At 37.0% G+C, this 26,062-nt stretch overlaps 1 protein-coding gene and 1 gene segment (V, D, J or C); both read left to right on the top strand.

The window, feature by feature from the left end:
- The first annotated feature begins 6,549 nt into the window (after positions 1–6,549).
- LOC118808815 lies at positions 6,550–13,296 on the top strand. 2 transcript variants are annotated; one of them, XM_036571690.1, is made up of 5 exons: positions 6,550–6,924; positions 8,277–8,353; positions 9,479–9,760; positions 10,755–11,018; positions 12,779–13,296. In XM_036571690.1, the coding sequence occupies exons 2-5, from the start codon at positions 8,290–8,292 to the stop codon at positions 12,976–12,978; spliced, it is 810 nt and encodes a 269-aa protein (XP_036427583.1). In that variant the 5' UTR covers positions 6,550–6,924; positions 8,277–8,289; the 3' UTR covers positions 12,979–13,296. The 2 variants fall into 2 exon arrangements, with proteins under 2 accessions (XP_036427583.1, XP_036427582.1); XM_036571689.1 differs by lacking the exon at positions 6,550–6,924 and having other exon boundaries at positions 8,210–8,353.
- Positions 13,297–17,388: 4,092 nt separating this feature from the next.
- On the top strand, positions 17,389–25,835 carry LOC118809111. The segment is given in 4 exon segments: positions 17,389–17,522; positions 19,289–19,639; positions 22,085–22,212; positions 23,536–25,835. Coding segments are annotated over 4 exon segments (621 nt in total).
- The last annotated feature ends 227 nt before the right edge of the window (positions 25,836–26,062 follow it).

Raw genomic sequence — 26,062 nt, 5'->3', positions numbered from 1 at the left:
TACCAATCGAAATCACTCATTTGACCCCTTATGAAATGTTCACAGGGCGCCCCATGCCTGTAACATATCTCTGACTAAAGGCCCTCAGCTCAAGTAATTACAAGCTGAGTTACATGAATATGTAAAATGTTTCACTAAAATCCATAGAGAAATATTTAATGATGTGAAAGGTGCCACTGAGGGAAGAAAGTCAGATATTAGAGAAGAGCTCAAACAACTGCTGCCCAGAGATTATGTCTACATAAGGGTCTACAAAAAAGGCTGGACTGAACCAAGACGTGATGGTCCTTCCAGGGTGGTCCTAGCAACTCCAACTGCAGTTAAAGTGGAAGGACGAAAGGTGTAGGTCCATCTAAATCATTGTTCCAGAGCAACGCCTGTGCTGAGACCAGCGACTGAACAACCACCAGCACAACAAGAAGAACACGTCCACAAGGATGATGACTCCCAAGAGCCTGGACCAAGTGGAACTTCCAGACCAAGAACAAGAGCCCAAGCCCACTGAGAGACACCGCCAGCACCATCGGACGGTGATGACGTGGACTCGGACATGGATGACTGAAGTGAGGAAACATGAAAACACAATCATCAACCTCTTGCTGTTGTCATTTGCTTTTTTCATCACTTGTGTTCTGCTGGGACTGACAGTGTGCATGTTCTACATGATATACAAACCTCCACACTGTCTGAAAAATGACTCACCTGCACACAGTTGGATCCAGAACTCTCATGAACAGATGAAAACAGCGGAACTGGAATACTGTCTTGCGTGCCAAACTTGAAACTTGACTAATGGCATGCACTGTGAACAGTACTGTCCAATTACTAGCCAAAAAGTTTGCCAAGGATTGCATGGGACACCGAATGAGTTCAAGGTGTTGCATGAATGGACAGAGACAAAAGGGACATGCAAATGCAAATCAATCTTGCTGTTGTCAATGGTTTCCAGGTATTTCCAATTGTACACAAGAGCCTAGTTGTGTTGTGTTACACCTAGCAGGAAAAACAAAGGGCTATCTCTTATATTACTCCTTAGAAATAATCACTCACTGCCAGCAGGTGATTCCTATGTAACATATAGGAGCACGGGTACCAAAGCATATTTAAAAGACGTTAAAGGGAAAATAAGAAGAATAGGGATTTTAAAAGCTAATCGATGTAATGTTTCAATAAGAATGACAGTAGGAGCAAGGTGTGAGTTAGTCCTCTGTCAAGGATATAAGTGTGAACCAATCATCTGTTATAAGACATTTAAGAGAAATAATTCCAAAGGAGTTGTTGTTTAAAAATGGGAGGCACATGAGATGATGTAAATAGGACAAAAAGTTGTAGAAAACACTTTAGATGAAACTAATTCTGAAGAAAAAGGGATGGTTGTCACAGAATATGCTTCTCAAAATATACTGTATCGTTACTTACGCTATACTGCTGAAATCAACATGAAGATTGTATAATTTGCCATTCCAAACATGTACCAACTATAGTGGCTATAGGAGGATTAGAAGAGTGTTGGGAAAGTGTTACAATTTGCCTTTACTCTGTTTACTGGATAGTTTAAGCTCAAAGGTTTTTAGAAACAAGGGTTTTGACAATTGTACGGCTATGAGCAAACCTTTTACAGCTTCACCTCTGGTAATTAAGGATGGTAGATTAAATTATCCTTTTTGTTTTTGTCTAGAAGAAGGTAATGAGATTAATAGCTTTGCTATTAGACATGATAGAAAGTTAAATGCCACTATTCAAATAAACAATAAAGGGAACGTTACCTTTGACATAGACTTTACTGTAGGATCTAACCCTGTAGCAAACATATTTAGGATTTGTAAAGAAGGAAAAGAACTACTACAATCCTTATCAGATAATTAAGATCCGTTTACTCTTAGTGGGATTGTTCTTATATTTGCATGGGGAGAAATAACAACTAGACATAAGAAAGACATCCCTTGGCAAGAAAATAAACCAACACTATATTGGGCAGGTGTTCCTGTTAATGTACCACCAGAGTGTAAAGCCATGTCAGATGAGAGCAAAGGAGATTTATCTGTGTTTTTACCAAGTATTCAAACATCACAAAATGCCAAGCGGATAAATTATAATTGGTATAATCAACAAATGATTTACACTATCAAAGCTTTAGAATTGCTGGGTCAGCAACTAGATGCCACTTCTCGTATGGCACTACAAAATCGGTTTGCAATTGACATGAGAGTTCCTGATTAGGGCGTATATGTTTCTTTTGGGGATGAATGCTGTAGTTACATTCCAATACATACAGCAGTAAAAGGTAATTTCACAAACATAATGGATCAATTAAGGCACTTAGGAATGACCATGTGGAAAATACTAAAGGTTCTACTCTATTTGCTGAGGGGATATTTTAAAAGGTTATTCTCTAGTGAGTGGACAGCTATCTTGTTAAGAGTGGGTATGATTCTATTGGTTATTCCTGTGGTTTTATTATTTTTGGAGTGTTGTGTTACACCTTTGGTACGCAGCATGATTATCAAAATTGTGGGGAATATTTTCCTGTGTTACAATTTGAAACTCCTACAGCCAATAACAACTTTCATGTGACTTGCTGTGTTGTACCAGCTCAAGGAATTAACTAGGACTGAGTGATGGCCTATTAATCTGTGTACTCTTTTTTAAGTTCTCTTTATATTTTGGTGTTTCATTCTATCCTTTAGTGACATTAGTTTGTGTTTTGGGAAATGTTATGATACATTGGCAAGTAAATATGTTTGTTAACTATTTCAAGGGTCTGGTTTGCTTTCAGGCTGATGCTGGCTACTGACATCCAAGAAGTTGGGTTCAAGACACCAGTTGCCTCTTTGGGGTTGAGAGCTGGGACTGGAATGGTCCAATTGTGGCTTTTTGGGCTTATTGGCTTTCTTGGGATACCTGGTATGTGGCACTTAAAGAGCCTGTATAGTAGCTTTGAGGAGCTTTATAACCAGGAAGACCCGGATTTGCCATGCCTTATACAGCTATGCTCACTCCTTATACAAAAAGTTCACCAGACTGAAAATTGGGCTAATAAATTTGTGGTGAGTTTAGCAGTATAATTTACACTGCCTGACTGGTTCCAACGCACAAACAATGATCATTTCAGGAGGGAAATGACGATTTGAGTTTTATTTTATTTTATTTATTTTTTTCTTTTACTTTGAACTACTTTGCTAATGGATTTGATTTTTGGTTTGTTTTTGTTTTTAACTATTTACTCTTTGATTTTGTTCATTTTCTTTTATTTTCATTATTTTACTCTTTCAACATTTATAATATGTAATTCAGCATTACCCACTGTTTGGTATGTTGAACATATTAATCAATTACAAGGTTTACGGTAAACCGTGAAAAGAAGGGAAATGACGTAGATTTTGAATAAATATGCCCTTAATCAGTAATCAAATAGATTAGATGTTGTAATCAATAACCAAATAGGAAGCATTGCCTAACAGAGAATATTAATTCTCTCACAAAGGGTAGGCCTTAGACTGTCTGTGTAGAAGATTCTAGACACTGGAAAGCAGCTGGGTTCACAGAGATGCCTGTGTGTATCTACTGACCCAGTGAAGAGAGGGGCAAGCTGACCCTGAAAGGTAGAGCAGGCTGGTAAAAAACCCTGTTGAAGCCAGTTTTGAGGAGTGAGCTCATCAAGCGATGGCCAAATTGATGGACGAAGAGATGCACCTATTAGAGAATGAGCTATCAAAATTTGAGAAGTGAGGTGGGGGGATATCACGTTAGCCCAGATAAATGGTATAAACTGTTGTTTGGAACACTGTATTTGCGCAGTTGGGTCTCTCGAGACCCTGTGCCACCTGATGCTGAAATAAAGAAGCCTTTTTCTTCCCTTCCACAAGAACTCAGCGGCTGAAGTCTTTTATTCTACTTCTTTTATTTTTGGTTGAATACCCTTTTTATTTGTGTTTATTTTATTTTTGTTTATTTTTTGCAAGTGATCTAAACAATAATTAGAACAAAACCACAGCACAGAATAGTTTAGATTTTAAAAACCATCATATGTCGGGGCTTTGGGCAAGGAAGCAAATAGCTCTTGGTCCCGACATAATCGGTGACCCTGTAACAGGGACAGGTGACGAACCTGAAAGACCGCTGTGTTATCAGCACCAGATTGATAGTGGACCGCCACCCCGTGACCCTGTGAAAAAAGAGACACGCTAAGAGTAAAAGTGGACAGATTAAGTAGTTTCATGTTGTGAAGATGATATAGCGATTGGAGTGAGCCGCCGGTTGACAATTAACAGTGTAGGAAGAAAAAGTGCGCCAGAGAAATAAAGAGATTGAGAAAAAGGAATAAAGAGATAAAGAGAGAGAAACAAAAACATGCTATATAGAGAAGAAGCGATAAGAGATAAACGTTAAATGTTTGTCTGTGTTTTGTCTGAAAGTGTAGCCATGCAGAAAGTTGTGAAAAGAAAAAAAAAATAGAAAAACTTCTGAAGATATGACTGCAGTGGTATGTGGAAACTAGGAGACAGGCTCCTTCGCTACATAAGTGTAGATGTGTGTATTACAACATCTGAGGCTGAACCCGCTGAAGCACAGGGTCAAGCAAACACTAACACTTTATCAGTACATTTATAGAGATGTGTTTTTAGCATGACATTACAGGTAGTTTTAGTCAGTGGCCTAACTGCATTTCATCACTCAGCCAGTCGTGATTTTTGCCCCACCACCGCCTTCGGAAATGTGGTGCCATCCCTGATGCAGTCGATAAAACCACCTTGCTTCAGCATTGTCAAATAGACATATACTAAGAGCAACACTAACAACTATATCAAGCACAACACAACCACAATACAGCAACACTAGTCACAGAGTAAACCTACCAAACTAGCCATATCAGAAAAGCAGCTACAGACTAATTAATTCTGGCTTATCTTTATTATCACTAAAGTTGAAGTCTTCTCTTTGTTGAATTGAATCTTCTCAGTAGTTTTCTTTCCATTCTCCATGAAATTTGCAGGATAAATACCGTTTGAGGGCCAACTGAATCGCTTGTGCTTTGTGTTCAGAGTACATGCTCTTCATTGTCGAGAAGGAATTCTCGCACATTAGAGTACACAGAACATTGCCTCCAAAACACTATAATAACTTTGAACAAGTTTTTTCAGGGTCAGTTTTTACCATCAAAGACTATTAGCTGAGGTTGTAGAATCTGGTGAGCAACAGCAAACCTTCATACAGCATCCCTCATATCTGTCTTTATTAGGTCAAGTAATGGTTTGACTTTTCTGACGTCCAAAAAGTCTGGACTGCCCGGATCCTAAGCACTCAAGTCACTCACGAGTTAGCTGTCATGTTTGTTGCAACACACAGCCATTTCTCCAAGAACAGATTCTATAGTGCTAAAGAACAGCCTTTTGCACAATTGCTTATTGTCTTCTTCGTGGTGACCAACCAAGTGTCCCCTCGACAGCGTGCTGTGACTTGCGCACCAGTAGTTTACAGTTTGGGGGAACTGGATCTGCACTTCCACAGTTTTTCCACAGTTTTCCAAACTCTGAATGCAATCATGCAGTTTGAATGAGCTGAACAGCCATGACTAGATTTATTTGTTCAGCTTGCAACAACTTGTTGGGAAGATCAAGCAGCCCCAAGACTTTGTGAATCATATTGGCAATATATTTGCAGTTTGAGGCTGTAATTGCCTTATGTAGTCCAGCAGCTTCAATTTTCATGTCAGCACTAGTTCTGCTGGAGTTGAGCTTCATCAACAACCCAGCAAGTGTTTCATATGATTTTTAATATCATGTTGAGGTGGCCAATCCTCCTTTGATCCAGTAACCATTGCAGTTTTTCTCCAGAATCCTAAGTGTTGACTGTGGGCTTTCTGAGAAATTTGTATTTGCATAGCATGTATAAAAAAAAAGTCAATGGCTGGTCCATGTCAACACCAGTTAACAAGGCCTCACTCAAAGAAAGGGAATCTGAGGTTGCTTCATGCTGTGTGGTGCTGTCCGGTCTATTTTCTTAAAGCAACTGTAATCTGATGTCTGTGGTGTAATCTTTTAGCTACTGTCATTAGGTAAGGTTTCGCTCTGGTCATGCAGTCAAACCAAGATCTATCTAGTATCTGTCAAGTTTCATTTAAATTATTTAAAAGTTATATATAATTTTTATAATATATATACATACAATCTCAGACACCTCAGTGCTGGAACCAAACTAGCATGATACATTTAAAATGACTTTTAGCTTCAGAAAATGAATGTTCTGCATGTAAATTAAATTAAAAGACTCCATGCATATTTATAGCAGCAGTGCTCTGTATTGTTATATACATTAATATAATGTCCAGAAAGGTCTATCTGGCAACTCATCTTCTAATATTGTTGTATTTGTGCAAGTAGCAATGTACACTTTGTAAAGAAGACTTTTCTATATGTAAGAAGATTTTCCTGTTTTTTTATCTTAAACCCAGCCACTTGTTTATTTTTTGATCTTGCTTCTCGATGTAACAGAACATTTTTTATGTATGACTTTCAGTACAACACAGTGCAGGGAAAGAATGGATGTTTATCCTCCCACCCCTACTATTTTTATTCCCCCTCTCTGGTGGGTGTTGCCTGAGATTGTGTTAAATGTCAGCAGAACACCTTCTTTTCTGAATGAAAGCACCAGGCTGCAGGACAGAAGGACTTCTGAGGACCACTTTACACTGGAAATACAACTATAACCTGAACACCGTGGAATTATTCGTAGTCAGAACACAGTACGTCATGATGAAACTAATGTTGTGATGCAACACTGTGCAACTGAAGATGGGAGAAGGGAGCTGGAGGGGATCTTTATTCCAGTGGGAGTTGCTTGACACAGTATTAAAATTTCAAAGTGAAAGTATCAGGCTGAAGAACTTCCTAACCATCACTGTGGATGTCCCGTTTACTCCTCACTGTAAGTTCTCTTTCTTTCTTTCTTTCTTTCTTTCTTTCTTTCTTTCTTTCTTTCTTTCTTTCTTTCTTTCTTTCTTTCTTTCTTTTATCTCTCTCTCTCTGCAGATTGAACTATTTTTAGCTCAAGCTGCATTCTGAGCACTGCTAACATTGGATGTTTTCAGTGACATCCTCCAGAGAGACTGCTTTGAAAGAGTGCTTTGTGGTTTGTAGCTTTGTGGTTGAGCATGTGTATTTGTTACATTGTGTAAAAATGTCATGTTTTCCTTTCAAATACAATTGCATGCCCTTTATTCATTAATTTACAACAAAAATATAAATTACTCTTACTGATTTCAGAAAACTGCTAAGCCTGTCAGAGACTTGATTCTCAGAAGGAATGGAAGTGCATAATTGTGTCATCAGTATAGCTATGAAAATGTATGTGTTTTCTGGTGGCATTACCCAGATTTAACATATACAAAAAGAAAAGCATGAATGAGTTCAAGAAATACATTTTAGCCCAAAACGTGATCTCAAATCTGTCATAAAACAACGTCAGGCAGCATACTCAAACATTTCATGTCATAATATGTTAGGTAGGTTTTTGAGGCATGTCTGGTTATGTCAGTATCCCTAGAATTGTGCATTTCACAACAAACTACTCTGAATTAAGCTGTTTACATCATAATAATTTAATTAGGCTGAAAATTAGGTGGAATTCACCCTTTAAATTGTAACAAAAGTGTTGATGGAAAATTTAAATTAGTTTGTGCTTGTCAATGTCGCTATAAAAAAAAACCTATGTTTGTGTTTAAATGAATTAGTAGGAAACGTCACCTGTGTCATTTATAGATTTTTTTTTAATTAAAGAATGTGTAGTGCTGATTTTAAATATCTTTTAAAGAAATTAGTAAATAGTTGTGATGTTGGAGGCATGTAGGTCAGTTGCAAGTGCAAAATTACTTTATTTGGAGCTGTCCAACACTGAAAGTCACAACATTCAGGGTTTAAAACTCATGCAGGCAAAAGAAGAGTTAGATCCAGGTTGGAAAACCAGAAAGACAAGGCAAGGGTCAAAACAGGGAAACAATAAGAAAAAACACAGCCCAGTTCTCAGAATACAACACAGACCCCACACACAACTAAACCAAACAAAGTGGTATGTAAAAAGGAATGAATGGTGTCTAGACCACATGCAGATGTGCAAGGGTGGTGTATGTGGGCGGAGCCAGGTAGAATCCAGTTGGAATCCCCCCCTTACATGACGTAAGGTAACATGACAATCATAAACCGCTTGGTATACACTTTGTATTTGGTTTCACTTTCATGTCTTGCACTCTTATCTGATGAGATGTTCAAATGCAATTCCAGAGCGAAAGAGGCCATGGACAAATGGTACCTGCTTCACCTGATTCAAGTACTTCTCATCACACCCTGTTTCTGTGAAAGTAAGGAAAATCAGTTCACTTACATTATCCAACCATGTCCAAAAACAACATTAAGTATGATAAGGAAAATGCCGCAGGCTTTGTTTTAACTGGTCTAAAGTAATTAAATAATTTTATGGTTATACTTTGGATGAACATCTAAGAGATCCTTTTGCTTTTTCTCAGCAGATTAAGAAACAGACACTACATTTGCCTTTGATCTATGTGTTTTGAGCTCATTGATCGCAATCATTTGCTTCCAGAAATTATTTGATTTTAGAGAAATTATAAACATCTCTTGATTTTAAATATTTTAACTGCTTTTTGTAAAACATGGGCCTCATTCACCAATGTCAGTTTTTTCTTAAACTTGCTCTTGAGAAAGATCCTATGTAAAAGTTTGTGTCAGATTCATGACGTGTTCATAAACTGCAGAATTTTTCACTTTGCTCACAATTGTGCTCTTGAGCGTGTGTAGATTCTGCTCTTACCTAAGAATAAATCCCAAACACGTGAATGTCAGAATCTCTGTGAAAACTGCGTAAGCAGGTTTTAAGAAGAAATTTCTTCCTCAGAAAAGTCGATGAATGAGGCCCATTATTTCCTGGTGACCAAAGCCTATTTTTTGTAGCCATGTGTTTTAATCCCTTTAAAACATTTCTTAAGATTGGTGTTCCTGAGGATATGTTGGCTAAACTTTAGAACATATAAACATGTGGACTACACAAAATTAAAAATTTCAGATTTCAGATTAGACATGAAAAGGTTAAAGTTACACTCTCTATTAACACCTGACACACTGATTCATGAGTACACTGATTCATGATACAACAAAGTCATTCGGAGTAATTTGATGTAAAATGCTCCATTCTAGAGAAACTTCCAAAGTCAGAATAGGAACCAGACGCCTGAAGCGTTTAATGACTCTAAAAGTTACTTCACAGAAAACATGAAACACAGAAAATTAAAATTTCAGATTCACTTCAGACAGGAAAGAGTTGCACTCTACTTTGGCATCTGACACACCAACTCATGAGTTAAAATGAAACCACACCATTTAGGTATGTGCAAGTGTTTGTGTGCAAGTATGTGTTTAGTAAACTATTACAATTTATTCACTGACTTCATTTGTTATTACTTTTTCAGACAATATGCTGGACTGTCCTGACATAAAAACGACTGTTGGGCAACCATTAAATCTAACCTGCACAGTTATGAAGTGTGTGAACACAGGGTGTAAAGACTGCAACTCTACCAAATATAAATGGAAGAAGGACAACAAAACACTGAAACATGGCAATAGTACTGGTCAGCTTCAGTTTTATTACCCAATTCAGAATGCATCCATGGAGCATAATGGAACGTATACATTTTGGGTGCAGCTGAAGAGTGGTCCTCTTACAAAGAACTTCAGCGTGCTCTTATTAGGTAATTTTCTTTTATCAGTCTATATGTTACATACTTCTACACAACTGCAGTGCACACTGTTAAATTCATTTCTAAAATTTTATTTATATGATAGCATCACAAGTGTAACTCATAGCAAATTATCCACAGAAAGAAAGATTACATAGAATAAAATGGTTTTGTAGAATACAGTAATAAAACATTTGTGGTGTCATTAACTGTCAAAATATCACAATTCAACTAAGAAGGATAAAAAATGTCGTTTTTGTACATATCAAGAGTTTTATCTGTGGTCAAATGGCACATTTAGAAGCTATGTGTTAAATAAATAAATAAATAAATAAATAAGCAGAAATCAAATACTTGTGACTGGTGAGTGTCAGATCAGGCACATGCATGCACGACATTCACTTTATTCTTAAAGGGAAATTCCACCAATTTTTAAATGTTTCTGTATAATTAAATCATTATGATGTAAACAAAGTCATTCAGAGTGATTTGATGTGAAATGCTCCATTATAGAGAAACGTGCAAAGTCAGAATGGTTCACAGTGGTGGTGATAGGAACCAGACGTCTGAAGCGTTTAATGACTCTAAAAGTTACTTCACAGAAACTCTTACGTGACATGCATATGAATATGCTGCCTGATGCCTTATACATTGTTTTGCCATAGTTCTGAGATAAAGTTTTGGCCTAAAATTTATTTCTTTTTTTATTATTCAGTAAAGGTGAGGAGATACATGCAGGGTGTTTTGAGACAAAATAGTCCTCAAAGAAAACTTTTTTTCCAGATATCTAAAAGTTACTTCACAGAAAACATGAAACACAGAAAATTAAAATTTCAGATTCACATCAGACATGAAAGAGTTACGCTCTACTTTGGCATCTGACACACCAACTCATGAGTTAAAATGAAACCACACCATTTGGTATGTGCAAGTGTTTGTGTGCATGTATGTGTTTAGTAATCTATTACAATTTACCCACTGACTTCATTTGTTATTACTTCTTCAGACATTCCGCTGAACTGTCCTGACATAAAAACGACTGTTGGGCAACCATTAAATCTAACCTGCACAGTTGGGTGTAAAGACTGCAACTCTACCAAATATAAATGGAAGAAGGACAACAAAACACTGAAACATGGCAATAGTACTGGTCAGCTTCAGTTTTATTACCCAATTCAGAATTCATCCATGGAACATAATGGAACGTATACATTTTGGGTGCAGCTGAAGAGTGGTCCTCTTACAAAGCACTTCAGCGTGATCATATCAGGTACTTTTCCTTTATCAGTCCATAAGTTACGTACTTCTACATAACTGCAGTGTACACTGTTAAATTAATCTCAAACTGACTCAATCCACAAAGAAATTTTACTGGCTTTAATAACTTATGAAAAATATTAAGAGCAGAATTTAAAGGACGTAGAATGCATTTCACGAGACACAGCATTAATTATGATGAAAAGCAAAAACAGGAAGCAAATGCATAAAAAGGCCTAATGTTTGATCAGAAATATACTTGCACCACATTTACCTGTATGCTAAACGAGGAATTTCACCCTTTTTTCAATATTTCTGTATAATTAAATCATTATAACATGAACAAAGTCATCCAGAGTGATTTGATGAGAAACACTCCATTCTAGAGAAACTTGCAAAGTCAAAATTGTTTACAATGGCTGTGACAGGAACCAGATGTCTGAAGCTTTTAATGGGCCTCATTCACCAACCGTTCTTATAAAGAAATTTCTTCTTAAAACCCACTGGCGCAGTTTTCATGAAGATTCTGATATTCACCAATGTTTTCTTATTTGAAATTTGTTCTTAGGTAAGAAGAGAAACTACACACCCTCAAGAGCACAATGGTGTGAACAGTTCTGCAGTTAAAGAACATGTTATGAATCTGACATGGACTTTTTCTTAAGATTTTTCTCTAGAACAAATTTAGGAAATATGTTGGTTGATTTATTAACTCTAAAAGTTACTTCACAGAAAACTCTTACATGACATCGTTGCACATTTTCTTGTGTTTTTTTTTTTTGTCCTTACAAAGGGCACAAACAGCTACTTGTATGGGTTGGCCACAGAAAGTCTTTGGTCCTCATTATAGGCACAAATATAACCCTTTACAGATGAACCAATAGCTGCAGGGCAAATACTCAGGATAAAGACCTAACCCACATGATTTTACAATAGTTCTGAGATAAGGTTTGGGTTAATTTTTTTTACTTAATTCATGGCAGAGAGGTACATACAGGTTGCTGTGAGGCGAAACAATCCTCAAAGAAAACTTCTTTTCAGATATACTACTATTTTACCATTATCAAAATATATATAAAATCTCTTTTTGTACAGAGCCTGGCTGGTGACATCCCAGATTAATAAAAATAATGCATTATTAACGCATGGGAACGAGTTCCTAATGCATGGCCATGACTTAGTAAGGTGTGGGAATGAGATAATCAAGTGGTGGCCACAACTTAGTAAGGCATGAGAATGAGATCATGCCTTACTAAGTTGTGGCCATGCATTAGGATCTCGTTCCCACGCCGTACTAAGTTGTAGCCACGCATTAGGATCTCTTTCCCACGCCTTACTAAGTCATGGCCACGACTTAATCATCCCATTCCCACGCCTTACTAAGTTGTGGGCACGCATTATTTTTATTTATACATGATGTCACCAGAGGGGGTCCGTATTTTTGATAGTAAATAAGATGACTACATTTGCGTTGTAGACATTTTGATCCCTGATTCCTACCACCTAAAGAAATTAGAATCTGTTTCTCTAGAATGAAGTGTTTCATAATTAAACCACTGTGAATGACTTTGTGTGCATTTCAGTGACTGAATCATGCAAAAAATGTAAAAAAGTTACCTCCTGCTGTCACCACTGTTCATACCACTGGTAGTGGATGCACTTACACATATGAAAGTACATAATCTTCACAAACAGAAATGATCTGGCCACTGTATTCTGATTTGCATATTTTCATATTCATGCTTTAGACTAATGATTTTTTTTTTTTTCCAGAAAACAAGACTGGAACTAATCACCACCCTAACACTCGCACAGGAGAATATTCTCATAATCATAAAGTGGCTGTAATTTTTGTGGCCATTCCTTCTACCATAGCCCTTGTTGCTTCCATTGGTTATGTATATAAAAAAATGAGAAGTAACTGCAGCTTTCCAAACAGAGAGCGTGTTCAAATTTCAGATTCCAGATCTTAATCCCAAGAAACAAAACATATCATCATGGATACTGTGACAAGCTGTCTTACTGGTGTCAATCTGTCAGTCAAGCTGAGAGGAACAGTAAACGAGGAGGTGAAAACTGAAACAATTGGTTTTATAGAACAAATAAACACTGGTCAGGTTTCTTGTTTGTTTTGTAAAATATTTTGCATATATATAGCAAATGTGTATACATATGTAATGTATTTCTTCCGCTTTTTCTATCTAATTTCCATGAAACGTTGTATTACTGATCATTTGTGATCATTGAGTAAGAGATTGTTGGACAAAAGCTTGTTTTAAGTTACTTTCAAACTATTAAAAGATTGAAATCACATTTTAATCGTGTCAGTGCTGAGCATTGTCATTTTTTTTCCACACTAACTTCGTAGTTGTAAATCGACCTATTTTGCCTGTTAACATACAGTGCTTTCAGAACACATTCAGACCCCTTTGCCTTTTCCTTATTTTTAACACTAACATTGTAACATCTGCAAAAGAAATCTCTATAGTACAAAAGCATTAAAATGTTTCCTCAAGGTTTCATTGATTAAACATAAAGAATGGAAATATTACATTTACACAAGTGTTCAGACTCTTTATTTGGCCCCAGAGTTGTGAACAAGTCACAAGTAGCAAGTAACAAACAAACCTCAAGTCTGCCACTTGAGTCCCAAGTCAGGTCCCAAGTCAAGACAGTGAAGTCTCAAATTAACTCTGAAGTCAGTACAGGCAAGTCTTGTATTCGAATCTGATCATGCAAGTTTGTATTCTTCAACATTTAATGCCATTTCAACACCAAAAATGATGGTGGCAGCAACTCAGTCTTTTAATAATAGCATGTTAATAGTGCATTGTTATATATTAAGCTTGTGTTATATATTAAGTTTCTAGCTTACGGAGGCAAACTTGAATTCTCATACTTTACTTGTCTCCCAAATAAAATAGGCCAGGCATTAGCATTGTAACAGATACTTGATGCTGTTGCTGTAAATCAAATTTACATGTGATGCAGTTCTGGAATGCTGGAATCCATTCACATGAAAAGTAGCTGACTGTCAAAATCCACATCTGCTGCCAGATGCCTTTCCATGTTTCTTTCACTTTGGGTTGTGAGTCTTTCTGTGTTATAAATTCGAGTCAAAGTCCAAGTCTCTGGTGTTAAAGGCAAAGTCGATGGGCAAGTCTTTTTTATCGAGTCGAGTCTCAAGTCATTCATAATTCAAATCTGACTCGAGTCCACATCTCTATTTGGTACTATGTTGAAGCGTCTTCTTGGGTGTGATTCTACAAGCTTGGCATTCCTGGATTTGGGGATTTTCTCACATTCCTCTTCACAGTCAGGTTGGATGGGTACTGCTATTTTTAGGTCTCTCCAGAAATGTTAATTCAGGTTCAAGTGCAAGCTCTGGCTCAGCCACTCAGGGATCTTTACAAACCCATCCCCAATGGCACTCCTGCATTGTCTTGGCTGTGTGTTTCTTCTGCCTAATCTGCAGTCATGGGTGCTGATGAGCTGTTTTTCCACAAGGATTCTCCTGTAACTTGGTCTGTTTATCTTTTACTCAATCCTATTAACCCTCAATCCTAGTTCTTGCTGCTGACATCCCAATTACTTTATGCTGCCACCACCATGCTTCACTGTGGGGTTGGAATTGGCCAGAGTTTTGAGCAGTGCCTCATCCTCCAGATGAATGCTTGGCATTCAGGCCAAAGGGTTTGTTCCACCAGAACATTGAATTATGAGTTTAGGATTCTGAGGGTACTTTAGGTGCTCTTATGCTACATTTAGATGTCATCAATGAAAAACTGAAAACCTTATAGTGATCTGTGACTGACAACAGCAGCCACACAAACACTGTCATGCTGATGCTGCTGGTAACAGAACTTTCCTAGACTAGACAAACTTTAAATAAGCTGTCATGTGCTTTTTACTGAGAAGTGGATTCCCTCTGGCCACTCTACTATGAAGTCCTGATTGGTGGAGTACTGCTGAGATGGTTGTTCTTTCTTGGAGGTTCTCTCATTTCCCATTTCCACACAGGACCTCTGGAGTTCCAAGTACCTGTATCAAATAACTTGGTTCAAGTCATCTGTGATTTGTTTGTAGGCCCACCAGAAGGTGATATGGCCAGCTGTGGTGCTGAAAATGATGAGCATGTGCTAAGTAACTATGCTTGTTGTGCTTTTCTGTAAGTTTTCTATAAAATCCAAATGTGCACAATTACCAAGTGTGAACAGTGTCTTTACAGGTTCATCAAGAAAAATGTGAGAAATATTGTTCTTAGATTTATAATAGGCTTTAATCCCCACATATTGTTGTGATGCTCAACTAAAAGCATATTTTAGCATCTACCGCACACAGTCACTACATGACCAAAAGTATGTGGACACGCATTCTACAGTTGTATGCAAAATATTAACCCTTTGGGGTTAATCCTGCATATCTTCTTTAATACATCTTTAAAGGTTCTTGCATATAACATGATATTTACATGTTTCATATCACAATGCTCTGTTATCTTCATTGCTGCTTTCCAAAACCACTGCAGCAACTTCAGCGGCTGTATTGTTTTTGCATACCATTTGCCAACCATATGACGGTGGCCCCATAAGGCAGACGTTTTGAGAGTCTGTTGTGAAAGAACCTGCATACTGCCCAGACCTCAACTCTCAGTTCCTTCTCATTTGTAGTCCAAAAAAATATAGTGCTACTACTTACAGTAGTTAGAAAAATGCTTTCTAAAAACATACTTGAATATGTATGTGTGTGTGTCTTCACTAGAATGCTGAACTGAAGATACTGAACCATGGAAACTAGTTACCACTCATAATGTGCACTGTCTGTAATTTACAGTTGTATGCAAAAGTTTGGGGTAACACCATTTTGAGTGGTCCTTCATAGATGATTAATAAACTCTCAAGAGAGTATCAGTAACACATAAACAACATCTCAAAGCATCGGAATACATTAAGGCAAATATCTTGAGGATGTGTTGTTGATACGTTAGTTACATTAAGCAGCCGTATTGTTATGCTACATGAAGCCAACTTTCTATGTTACTTCCACTAAGCGTAACCTAAACCTACCCAACCTTACCTTAATCTTAACTATAACCAACCCTCAACCTGGCCCTAATCTTAACCTAATCTTAATCCTAACCCCCACCTCAACCAAAACGTAATTCAGGACCACTCAAAATAAAGTGTCACCAAGTTTGGGTGCCACTTCTCAAATTACATGATTCTGTAAGTGAAAATAAGTTTACACATCCTTTTCAGAAAACACTTCTGCACATTTAGATATGAAATCACTGTTCATTTACTCAGTTTAACATATTGGGAAAAATAAAACATTAAACACAGCCTATGCAAAAGCTGTGGCATATTTTATATTTATCTTTTTCTCCTAATATGTTAAATTCAGCAAATAAACAGCAATTTGCACTACAATTAGCTGAAAAATCCCATATTTATGTTCCCCGTAGATGACGAAAAATCAATGTGACTGTATATGTAACATATTATAATGCAAATGAAGTATAGTTTCTTATTTTTTAGTGATTATTCATGAGTCATTTGTGATTAGTTGATATGCATTCAATAACAGTTAGATTGACTTCATGTATATTTTATGTATTTTTCAAAACATTAAAAATTAAGCAGAACATGTATTGAGATAACATAGGAAAAGATGGAATCAAGATTTTAAATCACTTCTGAAAATAAAAAATAAAAAATAAAAACTTAATTTGAAAAATTTTGTACCTCAATAGGGCAATGAATACAAGAGATCCAACTCATAAAGCATAAAATAATCATGTGATTTTTGTTCTTTCGATTTATATCAAAAGTATTTGTATTTGTAAGGCCAGAAAACTGCACAAATCTGCACAAAATTATACATTTTGTATCTACACTTATGTCACTTTAAAGTCTAGGGTATTGATTTAAGTTAGGCATCTTTATTATTTTTCTGTTTTATACATTACTACTTTTTGTTATGTTATACATGTTGGTGTTTACTGGAGTTTACTGATGCACACAGTAAACTGAAAATAAACTAACCTACCACGTTTGAATTTTATTGACTTCTGGATTTCCCGTCCAGTTGTAAACATGGCGATGCTGCTCTCAGTGCACAAGTTTCACGTACTGCTCTGATGTACATGAAACTTGCGCTTTGCCGAAATAAATGAACAAAACTGAATTAGTGGGTGTTTAACAGAGTGTGGAGAATTGACAGGAAACAGACAAAACATTTTCAGGTAATCAGCTGCGCAGCTCTCGCCATCACATCAGACACTTTGATCAAGACATGTTGAAGACCGTCAGCAGAAAGTCAGTAACGTGGAAACCACATTTCCTGTCAGAGAGAAGTGATGGAGGAAGTTCTGTCCTTTATATATGACACCATCTAGATGAGGAGGCTGCAGAGTAGTGTTGTGAACAGCTTCAGCGCAGCTGCAGCAGGATGTTTCTGACACTTTTCTGGCTCTTCTTGGCCTTTTGCTGTACTCCTTCACTTTCAGCCAAAACAGGTGAGCCACATACAAATATGCAACTTTATGCACAGACCATTAGAACAAACATGACTTAAATTCTTGAGCACTTTATTTTTAGCTATGGGCTGACTGAATCTCATTTCCTCTTGAGAGTGCTTTTTTAATGCCACATAAAATATGTCGCCACATAAAGACAAGATTTTCCAGGAGACCTCTGAAAAATATGTTGTCTTTATTAATGGTGTAGCCTTCTTTGTACTGAAAACAGTGGTTAGATAGTTCTGGTCCTGGATTACCCTGCACTGCATGATTTTTTATTTTATCATGCACAGCTGCATAAGGGGAGAGTGCTAAAGTGTGCAGTACAAGGAGTCCCAGGCCTGAGGCCAAATTCCACTGATGTAAAATGTTACTCACTGGCAGACTTTGGCCAAGGGTGAAGGGCAATACGCAATTAAAAAATAGTAATGCAAACAGAAAGTCGTGGAGTGCCAGATGACAAAAACTGCAACAGGTTTGAATTAGACTTGCTGTTCTCAGTGCTAAGGCAGTAAACACCCTGAAGTCAAACATGTTTAGCTGTATATAGCTATACAGCTCTATACAGCTCATGGTATTAAAGGAAAAGGTGAGATTTAGGTCATAATTGGGTTTGTTGTTTACCGAAATGTACCTATGACTTGGTTCTTATCTGATTCCTTCTGATATTTACCAGATACAGACCGTTACTTATTATAAGCAGTCACTTAGTGACACTTCATTTTGAGAGGTCCTCTCAAAAACAAACGAGGTGGGTTAGGTTTTGGGTTGAGGTTAAGGTTAGGGTTAGAACTAAGGCCAGAGTTAGGGTTAGGTTTTGCTTAAAGTTGGGTACGATTTGGTTTTGCATAGTGGAAGTAACATATTAACAACACATCTACTTAATGTAATTAATGTATTAACAGAACACCTACAAGATATACACCTTCAATGTATTCAGAGGCTTCACTGCTGCTACTTCACTGATTTGTTGTTGATGTGTTACTGATAATCTATTCAGCGTTTATTAATCATCTACACAGGACCACTCCAAATAATGTTACCTAATAAATAAACACTCAGTAAAGCAGAAATGATGCACATGCCACATGGAATTCATTTTCTTTATATTGACAGTTTAGTTGTTTGTATCTTAAGAGAATTTTGTTATAAGAATCATATCTTATTCTCTCCTGTCATTAATTATTAGTTTTGTTGTGTTTACCTTAGAATGTATGTATCATTGACTAAATCACAGTCAAAATTAACAAACCATTTAAGTGGATGTAGTGCAGCACTTAGGTTTCCAGAAGTTCAGAAAAGGCCCCTGAAGGTAGCATATTTCTGAACGGCTTTTTGAAGTAGGTTTAGCACAGTATTATCTGTCCATAAATCATGGAATCGAGACTCTTCTGACTCATTTCTGCATCTTTAATCAACTTGTCTTCCGTTCTTTTTGTTTTGGGTGTTGATGTGGGGTTCTGTGCAGTTTTCTCTGAAGAGTGAATCACTGATTTCAGGGCAGGTGTTCTGAGGGTTTTCCTTGCATATTCCATTCACCACCCACAGCTGTTTTTATTTAGTCAATAAATGCTGAATATAGTGCCTCCTTTCTTCAACCTGAAAGTTTTCCAGTGTTTTTGCTTTGATTCTGACAAAGTCAAGGTCATGTTTCCTCTGCCCATCTCTCTCTCCTTGCTCACTCTCTCTCCACTTCTCTCTCTCTTTCCTCCCTCGCTCACTTTCTCCCTGTCCTGTGTCTCTCTCCCCCTCCCTCTCTCCAGAATTGCCTACACTCCTCCAGAGCCCGGCGGCCATCATCCTGTCTAAGCTCAACTCCACGGCCGAGCTGCTCTGCTCCACCACACTCAAACCTTCTGGGCTGTATCTGAAACAGCGCTACTCCAAGCCACGAGAGCTGCTGTATCTAAGTATACCTGACTATACTAAGACCTTCAGCTTCGGTTTTGAACATCGTCTGTCAGTCAGTGGCAAGTGCTGTGACTTCACCCTGAGTCTATCTCAGCTGCAAATTGAGGACACAGATGGGTACTACTGCGAATGGGTGTTTATTGGGGGTACAGGCGTACAAATCAGCTACGGGCAAGCCAGTGAGACAGTCATCATCGTGAGAGGTACGGTTTCATAGTTTCACCATAAACACACAAAATAAAATGTAAATATGGAATTAATTATTAGTTAGAAGTACTTATTAATAATTAGCAGGAAAGCTGTGAATAAAAAATAGAAATGTTAATGTTTCCAGAATGATGAACAGAGCTGTGGAAGTTTCTAAAATTACGGAGACAAGTGGTGTTATTGATAGACCAGAATTCATCATATTTCAAAAGTGGAGATCAAATATATGGACATAAATATATATTTGCAGTATATTATTTACCGTTCACTTCCTGTTCAAAGAATTCCTGAAATATTGAAGAAAAAATATAAAAATACCTTTTGATGAATGGTTTGAAATGGAATTTGTATTAGAATCAACACTAGATAAATTATTATTGTATATAAAGCACTGAAATCAGTTTTTCATATTTGATTTTACTCTTATGGTGATTTTCACCGCCGCCATTTGTTCAGCACAATTACAGTCTCAAGTACTTTAAAGCACAGTCTATCTGTAAACGTTATGTACTTGCAATCTTAAACCATTTGAAGGTTGCATAATATTAACCCCTTAAAATCCCAGGTGTATTACACACTAAGGCTTATTACTTAGTGTCTACAGGAACTTCAACACAAACCAGCTGAGTTATTCTAGGTATAGAAGCATGTAACAAAACTTTGGGCCTACGGGTAGGCACTGGACATTTAAGTGGTTAAAATATGTTGACTAATGAACCTTTAACCATGACTAAAAAAAAACTGATTACCGTGTCACTCCACCACCAATGAGCTAGAAATATTAGAATAACCCAACAGGATGAGAATGTTTTTGTTTTTGTTTTTTTTTGTTTTTTTTTGCGGTGTTGGGCAGTGAGCAGTTGTGTATTCAGTCATATGCGCTGTATACTGATTTTTTTTTGCTGCATAAACTCACTTTTATTTTTTTATTCCAAGATGCCTCACAAGTCAGGGAGAAGAAAAACATTCTCCATGTCCAAAATGGTTCCCTAATCACAACACCTATTTAAAAATCTGGATTACAATATAAAACACTATTATAGGGAACAGCATTCATTACGGTAGTAAACAATTTTGGTCACCATATCATACAGGTTTGCTTGTTACTGTGCGACAGCAGATTCTGTAACACTGTAAACGTCAGGCCACCAGTCCTATATAACCGCTGAGTTTGACTGCACACGTGAGAAGAGCTTACTTAGATTGTAACAGGTCTGAAGTGAGGTATTGCGGTGCATTGTGGGATTGTTTAAGAGCACTGAATTCTCTGCACTAGGTTTTCGGCACCCAGTAAAAATGGCGGAATCCCAAAATAGCGCACTATGTAATGAAAAGGGCACAGCTGCAGACACAGCAATTGCGTCTCCTGCAGTCAGTGAAAGTGATGCATGACACCGACTCTTGACTCTGCTCTCGACTCCCCGACTCCACTTAATTTTAACCAAGACAGCGCCAGAGCTGGTGACAATGAGATAAAGCAGAGATGACCAAAACCTTCCTGAACAAAGTTTACTCCATTTTTTTGAGTAGCTAGAGATTCTAGCGATGTGATGAAAGTTTGTATATTACCAGGTAGAGTCAGACAGCTTGACAAATGATCACAGTTGATTAATGTTTCTACAGTGTAACTGGCTAAACTGCTAGTTCGGCTAATCCCAACAGCTTCATGTAGATTTATGGAAGTTGCTTCTTACACCAAGTGGCTAAGTGAATGCTTAGTTAACTACATTCTTGGAGAAACTACCCATCAGATGCACTGAGATCCAAAGATTAATTGCATGTTATTGATTAATTAATAATCAAAACAGAAATGGCATCCAAAGAAATGTTACAGACAACATTCAGAGAACGGAGAATCCAAATAGGAAGCCAACTTCAGCCTCGTGCATCTGAGTATGTTTAATCAGAGTGTCCTGACCTATGAAAAAGTGTTGAATAAACGAACTGCGATGCATAATATGAATGCCAATAATTTCATTGTTGTACTTCAATGTGCAATGAATTGATTCATAACACATCTCACCTCACTCACATATATGTATGACACGTCAGAACTCTAACAAGTACTGCAGATTCAAGCAGAAGTACTTGTTCAAAAAGCATCATATAGGTCATACACTGGAAGTAATGTGAGTCACTGAGCAATACTTTTCACCACAGCTCTTCCTGTATTAGTTTCTAAAGCAGTTTGAGTTCCTTTCTCTGCATTTCTCATAATAAAAATATACAGAAGAAAAAAGCTGCTGTTATACTAACGCCTGCTGCTTTGCCCAGTTAACTTTTTTACTGTCAGTAAAAGTCATGACATGGCTAGAAATGAGCTTAAGTCTGCGCTGGTGGTTACAGATAAGCTCTCAGAAGTGTATGTGAGAGGTCAGTATGTGTATATTAGTAGATCTGCTGAAGTATGTGTGAATAAGGCGGCTTGTTCTATACCTCAGATGGAGACCCAGAAGAGGAATGCAATAAACGGCGTATGGTTCATCACCTTCTCTTCGTGATCAGCGTGCTCATTACTGTCACAATGTTCATTATTTGCATTGGTCTGCTAATATGGAAGTTCCGGCAGGTAAGACTACATGAGATTTTACCATGTTCACAACCAAGACCAACAAGTTATAACTTCTGGGGTTAGGGCTAGGGTTGACCTCTCAAATGCAGCACACCAAAATGTAGGCCTATGCCATTATTTTGTACTGTGAAGAAAAATGGTGGGAACACGTCCCGGATTAAATTAGTTTTGACATTACTCTTCCATGAATAAGCAGTAACCAAGCTAGCCTGCATGCAGTGAGCACATTGGAATGCTGACTGCAGAAGTGATTTTATTGTTTGCGTCACTTGGCAGTTGCTAATTACAAAAGAAATGATGTTTTTTATAAAATAAGGGAGCCATTGAGAACTGAAATAAGCTGATTCAAGCATAGGTCATAGCTCTTGCTCTTGCTTGTTTTCACTTCCACTACCCTAGCTGATCTCAGACAAACAGAGATCTGTTTATTTGTGGATTTTATAACATGATATCAATACAGGTCAGACCAGTTTATAGTACTCTGGATTTATGAACTACACAATATATTTTTGATAGATGAGTTTCAGGCATCAGTGCTCCCCCTACAAACACCGCCACCCCCAGCACTATATATATATAGTGTTTCTCCTGAATGTCCTGTGTATATACAGCTGTATGCAAAAGTTTTTAAGTGGTCAAATTATCTGTTTTGTTGATTTTCTTAATAAATAAGTGAATACATCCTCTACAGTGAACACACTACTGCACAGCTTAATACACAATTGCTGTTCATTTACTAAATTCGACACATTGGAGAAAAAATACATATGCATGTGGCCTGTGCAAAGGTACAGTTCATATTTTTGCCAAGTTTGTTCGCTGTAGAGGATGTGTTGACTTATTTTCACTCAGAAAATCACTGAGAAATACATATGTATGAGTAAATATCATTTGTAGACATAAATCATAAAGAAGCAGAGGTGGAGTAAAGTTTAGTTTATTGCATTTATTATGATACAAGTCGACCTAACTGCCCCATAATTAATGTTGTCTCTATTTTCATACAAGAGAGTGGGTAGGATAAATAAATTCTTGCAGTCTTGAGCAAGACATGGCTTGTTGGTTAGCAGCTGCTGAACTTGATGGTGTGGGGGTGAAAGAGACATGCTTTGATGATAAAGACATTATGGATTTATTCCATTGTTTTCTTTAGTCTGGCACTTTTTTTGCCCTCTTTTTTTTTTAATCAGAGCCACATAAAAAAGTAAGAGAGTTGGATCAAGACGTAGGCCACATCAGCAACACTATTTAAAGGTCATAACATCCAAATATTATAAATAATCTTGTAATCTATATTTTTACTCTTGTGTTTTTCTACAGTCTTCTCAGCACTATTCACCTTATAAGGTCCCTCACAGGCGTCATCAGCCCCAGTGCCCGCATCGCAGAAGATAACAGTATTATTAGTTTGCCTTCTATGGGCTTTTTGTGTGTGTGTGTGTGTGTGTGTGTGTGTTTTCCTTGCACTAGCTTGTGTTTTCTAGGCCTCAAACCTTCCCCCATTAAAAAGGTGACAAAACATCCTGCTTTTTTTCATCTGTGCTGCTGTTTTTTTTCCATTCTGCTGACAATTACATCCTGTTCTTTCATCTTGGTGAGACTTCAATCACTTACATGTCTGTACTTTATCGATTTCCACAGTAAATGACCTGGTAAACTTTGAAGATGACAACTCAAGATACAGAAAGACAAATTACATAGACGAAAGAAAGATCTACATTTTGACTGTCATTTTTCTTTTACACTGTATGATTTTTTTTTGTATGATGAACCAATAGAAATAGTCCACAATTACATAGAATAAAATATTTTTACATTAACTTACATTAAAGATACATTATTATTATTATTATTATTATTATTTTATTCTTTACTCTTCTACAGTTATGAGGTTCTGTCCCAACAGTGATAATATTAATGTTAAGATTAATGTTAATATATAAATGCATCTGCAAAATGACCTGTTATGTGTTGTGATATCATATTATCATAGTTCAATGAGAATGCTTTGGTTTAGTACCTTTGTTCTCATTCATGTTGGTGTTTATCTGTAGAAATAACAGGTTGTTTTTCTCAGAATTTGTTTCTTTTTTTCCTCAGACTTCATCACATGTATGTTACATTATTAAGTGACAATTAGGGATGTTTAGAGAACCTTCAGAGTTTAAAAACAACTGAAACATTCAAGAACAATGTTCCATTGATCTTTCTTCTTTCTTGTATTTGTAATCTTGTAACTTAATTCATTAACTTGCAATACGTTATCCATTAATAGGCATGACTGATCGATTGATTGATCTGTCTTAAACTGAGAATATGTATGATCAGAGTAATATCCACTATCTGCCATACTGAGCTGTACTTTCTCAAGCCTTTACCTCTTCTGAAAGTGTACTTCCTGTCTGGCAAACCGTTTTCACTGATGCTCTGTGTTGCCTTTGAGTTTTTTCCCCGTCTTTCTCAAATGGCTAGATCTTTGGTAGATGTCACCTCTCACTACTTGCATGTTCTTCTCTCTTTTCCTATCGTTCCCTTTTGTGCATATGACACAATGGCTGGCTGAACTGTTTTTCTCAAATTGGCGAAAGTCATGGATGCCTGTCTTTGACTAGCTTCAGTGGGCCTTAAGCCTTAAAGAGAGTGAAATTAATCTTATAACTATATTTGCTGTAAACCTGCTCAAAAAATTAACAATATCATTCTTTATATACAATTTTACTCAACAATACTCAACAGTTTTAGAGTTTTTATTTGAAAATGGCTCTTTACAACAGGAATCCACTTACACATGACTCCTGTGTGTAGGACTGGCTAAATGACAACAAGAGTAACAATGCTTCTAAACCTATCACACAGTGGGCTCTTAGCAGACTCTCGCTCAGTAGCCTCTGGGACAAAACAAATGAAGGCATCCTTGGACACCTTTCATAGGCCTGGCACTCCCAATGATGCAATTAGAGCACAAAGTCATTTCATACACAAATGAGTGAATTCTGAATTTTTAAGATATATATTACTCAGAACAGCATACAACTCAAAATATTAATTTTGTTTAATTGTAAATATCACTTTCATTGCAAAGTGAACTGCCCATGTCTGTGGACACCAGCACAATTGTTTTACAGTGGGTTTCTAAGCATCCTGTCCCACTCCATGTATATAAACATATATATACATACAAACCTCATTTCCAAAATAGAGGAGATGTTGTCATGTTGAAATAACATGGATGTCCCTGAAAAAGATGTCGTCTAGAAGGCAGCATGTAATCACTTTCAAAGCAAAACTTTATGTCTCCGTTTTTGAGATTTTCTTTTTTTGGTATTTTTTATTTGAAAATGCCAGCTTTGCCCTTTACAATGGGTTTCATGATAATTAGACCAAAAGAAATGTGCCAAAATGACGATGAAAAAATGAAAAAGTTACCATTGTGGAGATACAAAGTTTTATTGTGGCAACTTTATGTCACTACAAAATGTGTTTCTTAGCATTAAAGGTGCCTTCATAGATGGGTAGTTACCCATGCCATGAGCCCTGTTACACCCTCACACTGCAACAGATGCTAGAGTTTTAACTGGGTGGTCTTTTTCTTCTTTTGCCTGGAAAACATGTTATTTCCACACATCATTATTAGTTTTTTCTTGATGTTACAGTCATATGTGTCATTAATGAGTAATACTGATTTGTCGTCACACTTTGTGTTGTCAGTTTATTAATTGATATATGTTGTGTATGTTTACTTCATGTTGGATTTATTTTATGGAACACCATGACTTTGAATACAGATGGTAAAATACAGAGTTTGAAATCATTAAACTTGACATATTATTCTTTGGTTTCTGCGTAG

This window comes from Colossoma macropomum, unplaced genomic scaffold, assembly GCF_904425465.1.
Source record: "Colossoma macropomum unplaced genomic scaffold, Colossoma_macropomum, whole genome shotgun sequence".
In the NCBI taxonomy this organism is placed as follows: Eukaryota; Metazoa; Chordata; class Actinopteri; order Characiformes; family Serrasalmidae; genus Colossoma; species Colossoma macropomum.
The sequence above is the reverse complement of the archived record's forward strand: the minus strand, read 5'-3'. Positions and strand labels throughout refer to the sequence as shown.